We start from the raw sequence: 10,853 nt of genomic DNA on the forward strand, positions 1-10,853 counted from the left end.
CTGAATGATTGCATGACATATATACATTCATATCCAGCTTGTAGTGAGTTAACAAAGAGTTTGTACTAGTCAATAAATGTATACATGTTTTGGGCTTTTCCATTGTTCAAGTAACAGTAACATGTTAAAATTGTGGCAAGTAAAGGAATTTTTTATGACGAAAACCGACCTCGTCCAAAAGACAGCATTGTCTATTTCAAAGATTCTAGAATAGAGGGCGCACTACAAAACTGTCAACTGTCAATCTAGCATTGCTAAAAAAAAATGGATGGTTAAAGTTTTGTTTGTATCTAATCCTCGGGGGCGGACATCCGGGCATTTTCACCGCTTGGCAACTCTGGCGGTGAAAACAAAGGCCAAAAACTCGCAGCAGAAAACGGTACTTTGGGGTGGTTGTTGAGACTACCCTGAACAGTGTAACAAGATACGTGTGTAACATATATAAATTTAGTTGTTCAGGATTACTTCAAAGTTTGTGTTGTTTTCTCGAATTTTCACCGGCGTTCCACAGCAGCGCGCACAGAGCCCACAGAAATGCATGCACAGTGGTGCGCGTCTTAGCAACGTGGAACGTCTTGTGACGTAGCTCCGCCCCCGAGGATAGAAAACAATTTCAACATTGAGGGCGCACTACACATGACATGACTTTGAAATCCCGGACTTTTATTAAAACAATCATGTTTCAATCCAGCATTGCTTAAAAAAATGGATGGTTAGATTTGTCGTTTGTATGTACAGTAATAGAAAATAATTCAAAAATTCTGTGATATAAGCGTTCTTCACTATTTATAATAAACCAATTTTTCACTACTAACAGTAACTGCAATTTTGCAACTAATTTTCTGTAAATTCACAACTAATTTTCGACTTGCAATACAAACTTTTCGACTTTCCAACTAACATTGCAACCAATTTATTATATTTTCACGAATTTTTCCATCTTGTTTCTGTAATTTATTTCATGGACATTTTATCTAACTTCCCCATCCCGACTTTCCAGCTAACTTCGGCTACTTTGAATGTTCACAAACTTTTCCATCATAACCTATTTTTTCGGTTTTCAGCGAAAAACTTTTGGCCATCTTTTGCAATTTTCAAACAAATAATTTCCAAATAAGTTTTCATCTCTTGATGTTAATTTTCCGACTTCGCATTTCTGCTTTTACAACCAACTTTTGACATTATATTACGATATTTACATATTATAAATTATATGCTTTCAATGAAACATAATATTATTATTCTGGGAAAAAAAGATATATTAAACATAATATAGGACGATTATTTTAGCATGGTTTGTCTTTATTTCTTATCGGCAAAACTCAATATCTATAGCATTGATATGCGCACATGAGGTACGTTCTTCACTTGAATACTCCAGTGTAGCAGACACCTGTCTATGAACATGACATCAAAGTGACTGTAGTTGTGCATGTGTATCGACTTTTCAGTCAGATTTATTAATAGTAATCTCTGCAACTTTGTAATTTTCACCCAACTTTTTCGACTATGCATCAACTTTTCGACTTTCTGCTTCCTGCTCATTTCAAGCCAAATTTGCAACGAATGTTATATTCTATTTATATTAAACTAGTGAACGATTTTGGACGTTAATGAATCTGAAAGAATTCGAAAAATACAACTTACGAAAAAGTGCTCGTCCCAGTTCGATGTAGCTAAAAGTATACTAGTATTTTTAATATGTCATATTCGTTCCCACATTTGTAGAGTTTTGCCACATGTATTCCACACTCTCTCGTCACATAGAATCACTGTACCGGCCAGTGAAGTGAACAAAATAACGAGTCCGATTTTTTGAATTCCGACTTGAATACAAAAAAAAGTTTTTAATTAGATGTACGCAAATTAAATCCATGACGCATACGTATTACAGCCAGCTCAGAATTTCATTGAACAAACGATGTTTATTCATGACTCATTTATTTTATTAGATACAATCACAGTCTCTCTATCTCCCAGGTCTGGAAACGATCATTGTATTAGGTGTGAATTTGTCACCCTTCTCTGGCAAAGGTGCGTTGAGGGTAAACACAAAGCATTGTCACGTTCAGTACACAGTCAGTCGGCTGGTCATTGCTATGTGTGTGTGTGTTTTTGTTTTTTTTTGTGTGTTTTTTTTACAATTTAGTTGTTTATTCCAGAATTCGAGGTTTTTTACATACTTTTTTTTTTACATAATATAAGATCATATTTTAGCCGGCGAGTAGTTTTTTTAATTTATCTATTTTACCAGCAGCGACATATTTTCGCAACAATTTGTCATACCTTTACCACAGTCCCTTATCGTAGATAGATGAACTGTGCCTTTACCCGAAAATTGTTCGTGTTTGGCTTTTGGGGTAATTGAAATGAACCCTTCTTCACGGCGCGAAACCAATATTTGTCTTTGTTTTTAACATTTTATAATCAAAATATATCATTAAAAATTGGTGGGCTGATTTGTTGTTTGTCACACCGCATTTTATTAATGTCAAATTGTGCGATTTTTATGGATGCTCTTTTCCATCGTAAATGCAAATGGCAACATTTTGAAATATACGCTATTCAGTGTTAAAAAAAATCATTTACATACAAAAATTGAAGCATTGTTTTATACTGGCGTATCGAATAAAGTCATTAGTTGTTGTATAGTTGACTTCAATTGTTATGAGCCCCCAAGAATCACAGGTTTTTCGATAGACCACGTTAAAATGAACGACGCCATTTTGACAAGATTTGTTCAGCGATGTCAGCATGTTGGTACGCGCCGTTTTTTCCTATTAAAACTATAAGATTAACACAATTCCTGATATTAATCTTTACAAAAACCCCAAATTTCATAGTGCTAATTTTGTTTACGTGTTTTGTTTACGTTGTAGTTACCTTAATTTGAGGTCAAAGTGAAGTCATGCGATGAGGTATCGCTTTGCATGACGGTAAATTTGCCGATTTTAATGAATATTCTGATGGTATCGTAATTTGTCTGACTTCCTGACTCCCTCGGCCCGGATGTGAACGGTTTGTTTACCCGCAACACGATTTGAGACAAAAGAACGCTAGTCGTTTCCAGACCGGGGATATAGGGACTGTGATACAACTAAACAAACAGTCATCTCATACCACTACGCCTGTCTTCTTCCTGTGCTCGACCACAGTGGCTCGACGTATGATGTCACGTGAACAAAGTGCAATTTCCATGTTTTGAGTTAATCTTCACAGTGCCTTTATTAAAATATTACAAGGTCTAATGACGGTCCTCCATGGTCAAATATATATGAATCACTGCAATTTATTTCAATATTGGTCATATGTAGTTGTCATAGTATCATTATAATGACTGCTTTATTACAAACTTGAAGAAACATTGACACTTCGTTTGGGGTTCCTATACATAGAAGGAAATAAACCTTTTTAAAATGTATAAAACATTGAAGTGTGTGGTAAATACAAAACAAAATGTTAAATATTGTGGATAAATGAGTTACACATGCAACGATATTCCCCTTCCCGCTACAACATTGTAAAAAAACATCGTCATCCCAGCGACGTCATCTAGAGAGGGACTGTGGTTTGTCTTTCGACCGTTTTTGTGATAACCATGAAATACTGGAGTGAGCTATAAAACCGTAATCTAAAATGTCCAGGTGTTATCGCTATCGCCCACGTGATGGATAGTCTAGGTAGGAGGTAACTGGTTTTAATGTTCTTTTGGAAAACATTGTGTAAAAAATAAAACATAGAATCTAGCTGAAAATATTATTTACCAGAATTACAACAAATATTAATACCCATCTTGTAACTTTAAAATCAGACCACTTACAATTTATTAGTGGTTTGAGCTTTTAATGAGTGTTCTCCTCGCCTGGAATTCCATCATGAAGGCGCGACAATGTCATATGAATTATTATCGGATAATTATCATTTAATAAAATCTAATGAAATGTTGGTAGAGATGTCTAACTTAGACATTTTTAGACATTATTAGACGCTCATACAGACCTGTATAACTTAGATATTATTAGACGAAATTATCGATAATATCGGAGAAAAACGAACTGATCCAATAGTTGCCCAGACAGACCTGTCTAACTTAGACAATTTTAGACATTATTACACGATTTTATCGATAATATCGGGGAAAAACGAAATGTCCCAATAGTTGTCCAGACAGGCCTGTCTAACTTAGACATTATTAGACGATTTTATCGAAATTATCGATAATGTCGGAGAAAAACTAACTGTCCCAATAGTTGCCCAGACAGACCTGTCTAACTTAGACAATTTTAGACATTATTAGACGATTTTATCGATAATATCGGAGAAAAACGAAATGTCCCAATAGTTGTCCAGACAGGCCTGTCTAACTTAGACATTATTAGACGATTTTATCGAAATTATCGTTAATATCGGAGAAAAACGAACTGTCCCAATATCGGAAAACGTTAAAAAGTGCAATGTAGCGCCTTCCTCTGGAATGAGGTGGAATTCAGCCACGCAAAAACCGATTCTCTAGTCTATTACGGTTTTTCGAATCCCCGATTAACACCGGTCGACCTCACCTTTCAAATCGACCACACTATTGAGCATTCCAGGTTCGATCTCAAATAGGTCCGCCCTAGAACCCACATCGCACACAGAATAGAAAACTTATCATGGTGTTTTCTCCTAATCTTGGTTAGTTGTTTTTTATCGTGACCAAAACAAACAATTACATTTTCTGAGTTTTAATAAATAATAAACAATCTAACAAACATTACAAAAAAACATTCGCTTTCCAAACCCCCGCTGTCCCTATCCCCCGCTCACGTCACTGTCGCTCTCCAATCCACTTGAGTTATCATAAAAACAGTCTTTCATAGCCTTCCCTGAGTGGCCTGCCCGCATCGGAGGAAATTTTGGAGGGATAGGTACGGGGTTGGGCGGTAATACTAGTATGCACATGTAATATATTAAAGCGGGGGAGTCGTCACCTACGCATGCGTCAGGTGGCCATAGCGTGTCATTGTTTACAAACAAGCGTCTACCGATGAGCCTTTGTGTTTTAGTGTGTGTTATTATCGTCGCTTGGGACTCAATTCCCAGCCAGCTCCTTGGCGCGCCCAATCAAATGCCTCAATTTAGCTGCAGTGAAATGCAACTTTTCCTAACACGATCACGGGTCCGTGGGCCGGATACGAAACTGTGTGATTCGAACGGTGCGTCAATGCAGGTCCACGTGATGCAGGTCGGCGTGAGACAGTGCTTCCGGTGACGATACAATGCATCGACTCTGTCTGCACCAATCACGTAACAAGCTCGAATGAACAATAGAGTCGCCTTGTCCACTTCCTGTTTAGTCTGTCAATAAATGCAGGTTTGTACTATGCACGCACACTTTTTGAGTTGATTCCGTTCGTGACAGAACAGTAGTTTTATTCTACGTAAGCCAACCTCCTCTGCGAAGAATTCAGCATGACTGGTAAGTAACTCAGAATGAGTACGTGCTGGGCGTTATGTCTGAACTTTGAGAGAACAGACGACAACAAGCAAGGCGCGCAATTCGATGCTTTCGTGATATGACTATGAGGACTTTCTCAAAGTCTGGATCCCGACTGTGGGTCAGCAGGTGCAGCCAACGAGCAATAAATTGAAATAGTCAATTCTCTGGGACAAAATTTATTTTATGGGCCTTTTGAAGTATGCTAATTAATATAAAGGAAAGAGGGGAAATTAAAAGCTGTTCATAAGCTGCCCTCCACCTGAAAACAAATTGTCTTCCCCTCCTGCTGACCAAATTCATCTCCCCCCTGCCCTCATTAAAAAACAAACACCTTTTTGCTTACTCCTTTAACGCCAACTTGCCTTTCTTGCCCTCCTGCTGACCAAATTCATCTTTCCTCTCCCCTAAAGGCTGTTTTGCTCACCCTGCGATGTTTGTTTATGTAAGAACCCTACCCACTAAAAAAAGTTTCCCTGTCCTTGCATTTTTTAAGACATCTGCCCTGCCCACCGAAGGGTACTGATATTTCCCGCCCCTACAAAAAATAGAAAAAATCCCCTGCCCTCAACAAAAATCCTTTGGAACAGCTTTTCCGATGAAGAGCTCCATTGGCTGCACCTGGGTCAGGGGACAATTTTTTTTTTATCAAAGTCACAGTTACGTGTCTTATATCAATTATGTTGTGTAAGAAACAATATAACGCTTGGTTTACACACTTTCGCATAATATTCCCACTGGTCTTGCAACTATTTTAGCTCTATCATAGTGTGTAAAACTTGTCCAATGCGAAGAACCATGTACCCTGGTCCCTCTATCAGATAGAAAAATGTCCTTACGTCAGCATTACACTTTTCAACTTACCACAAAGATATATTATTTCAAATTTCATTTATTCATCTTTTCCATGGAGCTCTCCTGTTTTAAAGCAACATGTTAGTTTTTTTTTTAAATTTATGGTTATATTATTGGACTTTCATTAATTTTACTGGGAAGATTGATTTGAAGATGCTTTTTAGATTTGTTACTTTTTTGGCTGCAAGCTGTAGGCACTGTAAGCACTGTAGTGATAGGTAAGCATATCCAATTTCTACTCATTCATTTATTCTAAATATGTTTTATTATTTTCCGTGTCACAGTTGAAAAAAAAAACTATCTATCTTGTCCACTAAAAATTTTAGTTGAATCCAAACCAGTTTTAGAATACATTTTAAGTGGGTGACAGAACTAAAACAATGAAGGACTTCACAATTTAGACTAGATTTGTAAAGAGTGACTGACACCTTTTTTGAGAGTGGTGTAACCTCAGTTGAATAAAATACCTGTCTGTGTAATGAACTGATAATGTGGGAATTTAATGCTGAGTTACATTCCTGTTACTGGGATTCAATATTTTAGTTGGAGGCATAATGTAAAGACCTCAGGAGGGTGCGTGGCATATTTTTGAAAGGTGGTGGTGGTGGTGGGGTGGGTCTTCATATCATCATCATCAAAGATGTCTTCTAAAACTGATTTAAATTCAACCAAAACTTGTTAGTAAAAAAGATAGATGAAACTGTGACATGGAAAATAATAAAACATAATAAATATGAATGTAAGAGTAAAAATCAGATACTCTTACCAAAAATAGTGAAAAATCTAAAAAATAATATTTTCAAAACATTCTTTCCAGCAAAATTAATGGAAAGTCCCAACAGTATAGCCATAAGTTTTTTTTTAAAAATTAGTGCGTTGCTTGAAAACAGGAAAGGTAATTTAGCAGCTGCTTTTAATATAGTAAGGCTCTTTAGTCTATGGAAAAGATGCAACCCCCCCTCCCAACGCCCTCTACAGTTCAATTTTCTGTCCCACAATTCTTTGCAAAATCTAAAATGGAGTTACCCAGTAACACATTTTTGTCTTTCTATATGCTAATTACAACTGAACAGCCTTTGAAAATAAAAGCCCTCTCAAAATTCAAACATGAACTTACTATACTCATTGAACTAAAGTAGTTTGTAGTTCCATGGTATACTACCATGTGATTGTGACCATGGATCATGGTTTGTTGGTTCATGTTTGGTCCATGTTGTGACTAAATCCAATGCAGTAACTAATATAATACATGGTAACCCTCTGCTGGGAAGTTGTCATTTATTTATGACTTACTGTTATGTAAAATACTTTTTTTTTTTAAATACTAATTTTTTGCTAAAAAGACTTTTTGGGTGTTTTGTATGGAATTTATTTCCACTGATTTTTGGTAAGTTGGATGTAAAATAAAGGAAAAAAAAGTATATTCGCTGGGTTTTATTTTCACTGAGTCATTCCTCCTGCGAAAATAGCGAAAATAAAGTATTTTACAGTAGTTCCTAACATTGTTTGCCAATTATTACCATGACACTCTCCATGTGTAAGACTTGTTAGCAGTTTTATCACAGAAATTGAGTTTATGTTACCAATAATTACCAGTCAACTATATTGCCATCTTCAGCTCTCAACTTGCCTAGTTTCTCCAATCTGTGCTGCAACATTTCAAATAAATACCATTGAGGGGCCGCATACACAAATTGGAGTACTAGTCAGTCAAGGTTCGGTATGTTGCACACTCTTGTGCCTATACAGAAATTTTCAATGACTGATTCAAATTCAAAATATATTATTGTTCATCAAGGTTGATTCAATAAGCGAATTCTTGGCAAATAAAAAATAATGTATTGTATAATACATAATAATGTATAATGTAGTGACCCATATCAGCTGATTATGAGAGTGTATGTGTTTTTTATCATATGAGCGATTGTCTGTCGGCATCCGTGTCAATGTTTTACTTTTCGACTTCTTCTTGAAAACTACAAGCCTAAATGCTTTGATACTTGGTGTATATGTACCTTGAGTAGGCCTCTCTAAGATTTGTTCATTTCAATATTTTTGTCATTTTTGGTGAAAAGTGATATTTCTGACTTCTTGTTAAAAACTGCAGGTCCAATTGCTTTGATATTACATATATAGGTACTACAGGTAGTGCTCTCTCAGATTCGTTCATTTCGTGTTGATAGCTTTAAATTCTCTAGTTTTTGGTGAACATTATTGTCATTTTTGGTGAAAAGTGATATTTTCAACTTCTTGTTAAAAACCCCAAGTCCAATTGTTTTGATATTACATATATAGGTACTACATGTGGACCTTTCTCAGATTTGTTCATTTTGTAATGATATCTTTAATTCTCTTATTTTGGTGAATATTTTTGTAATTTTTGGTAAAAAGTGATATTTTTGACTTCTTGTTGAAAAGCGCAAGTCTGGTTGCTTTGATACTATACATATTGTTCATTTTCTAATGATATCTTCAGTTCTTTAATTGTATTGTGCATTGCTAACAGCAAAGCTATCTCAGCTAACAGGCTGCTTGTCATAAACTTGTGCAAAACATCTCAAATTGTATTCATTGGTATTTACAGATCTGAAAATGAATAAATACACTATGCAGAATACTGAACATCATTGCTATGCTGAGAATGATAATGAAACGCTCAAAGATACTGAGAAATTGATAGATGACCACAGTGACCTGGGTGAAAAAATGTTGAATCTCTTCAACAATAGAGAGCTTAGTGATGTGGTACTGCAAGTTGGAGAGTTTAAGTTTCCAGCTCACCGCATGATTCTCGTCAATAGTAGTGAATACTTCGAACGAATGTTTACCCAGAATTGGAAAGAAAAAGACCAAAAGGTTGTAACTCTAGAGGTAGTAGAAGAATGCCATGAGTTATTTGAAGGATTTCTAAAGTATATCTACACTAACCAGTTGAAGATTTCAGTGTATACTGTCCTTCATTATTATATATTAGCAGACAAGTACATGGTAACACCGCTGAAAAATTCTTGCCTAGAGTTCATGATTGATAATTTTAATGTGAATCCTGATATCAAACGTGTTATGGCATGGATGAAGTGTGCTGACAGGCCTGGAGACTTGGAATCCAAACTGAAAGAAAAACTGATACAATTTATTGCATTAAACTTGATAATGTTTGAAGCTAATCATGAGTTTTATAGGTTTGATATCACATTTCTGAAAGAGCTCCTTAAACGAGATGACTTGACAGTTCCTGATGAGTTCACTCTTCACCATTGGGTGATCCAATGGTTGAAATTAACGAAGTCAAATAAACGCTCTCCAGTCAAGATTCTCTGTGAGTTATTGCCACTAATTCGTTTTAAAACAATGCCTTTGGAACATTTGGATGAGCTCCTCAACGATGATTTTGTGAAAGAGCATTCTGATCACTATGTTCTTGAATATATTGTGCCAGCTTTTCGTTACCATGCAAAAAGTGCACTACCTAGTTCAAGCAAGGAACACATCTCTGAAGCCCTTCGCTGCTATGTGTATGGAAGTAGCCGAAGTTCATCAAAAACTAAGACCAAACAGCGATTCTGTCTCCCATTTGCAAGAAAGAACTTTCAATCGAATCCAACACATGCAGTCCACCCAATTTCGGTAAAAAGTATGCCCTTGTCAGCAACGTCGTCAAATGCTGACTTAGGTGACAAGACCTATTGGACCATCACCTCTCAGTTTCTGGAATCAGATAATAATAGTGACAGAGTTAGTTCAGCTGAACAACGACCAGCGAAGTCACATAAATATATTCGTATATATTTTCTATTGAAACACAAGCTGGCTTACCCTGGTGAAAGACGTAAATTTCAACTTAATTTACTTGTATGCTGCAGTCAAGCAGGTGTCTCCTATGTCAAGCAAGTTTGCAGTAGCCAAATGGTGACTCGTGATGGATTTGGGTCTCAGCAGATGTGGCTGCCGGTCAGTTTAGAAGATTTGAGGCAGAATTGCGCTGATACAGATGGGAAGTACACTTTTGCCATGTTCATGATACCCAATGGAAAAGCAAATCATGGGTAATGGTTGTTATCAATGAATAGTAGGATTATGTATGGGTTGATTTTATACCAAGTGGGAGGTGATTTATGGGTTGACTTTGTACCCCCTAGGTGGTCATTTGTTGGTTGACTTTATACGCAGTTGGAGGTGATTTATGGGTTGACTTTGTACCCCCTAGGTGGTAATTTGTTGGTTGATTTTATACCAAGTGGGAGGTGATTTATGGGTTGACTTTGTACCCCCTAGGTGGTAATTTGTTGGTTGACTTTATACCAAGTGGGAGGTGATTTATGGGTTGACTTTGTACCCCCTAGGTGGTAATTTGTTGGTTGACTTTATACCAAGTGGGAGGTGATTTATGGGTTGACTTTGTACCCCCTAGGTGGTAATTTGTTGGTTGACTTTATACCCAGTCGGAGGTGATTCATAGATTAACTTTGTACCCAGTGGGAGGTAATTCATGGGTTGATTTTATACCTAGTGGGAGGTAATT

General features: G+C 36.5%; 1 protein-coding gene across 1 annotated transcript; it reads left to right on the forward strand.

Annotated features, from left to right (window-relative positions):
* The first annotated feature begins 5,339 nt into the window (after positions 1-5,339).
* On the forward strand, positions 5,340-10,381 carry LOC102802230 (BTB/POZ domain-containing protein 17-like). Its single transcript, XM_006817616.3, has 2 exons — positions 5,340-5,458; positions 8,916-10,381. The coding sequence occupies exons 1-2, from the start codon at positions 5,452-5,454 to the stop codon at positions 10,379-10,381; spliced, it is 1,473 nt and encodes a 490-aa protein (XP_006817679.3). The 5' UTR covers positions 5,340-5,451.
* The last annotated feature ends 472 nt before the right edge of the window (positions 10,382-10,853 follow it).

The sequence above is a fragment of the Saccoglossus kowalevskii genome, chromosome 8, assembly GCF_978046115.1.
Source record: "Saccoglossus kowalevskii chromosome 8, keSacKowa6.1, whole genome shotgun sequence".
Taxonomy (NCBI): Eukaryota; Metazoa; Hemichordata; class Enteropneusta; family Harrimaniidae; genus Saccoglossus; species Saccoglossus kowalevskii.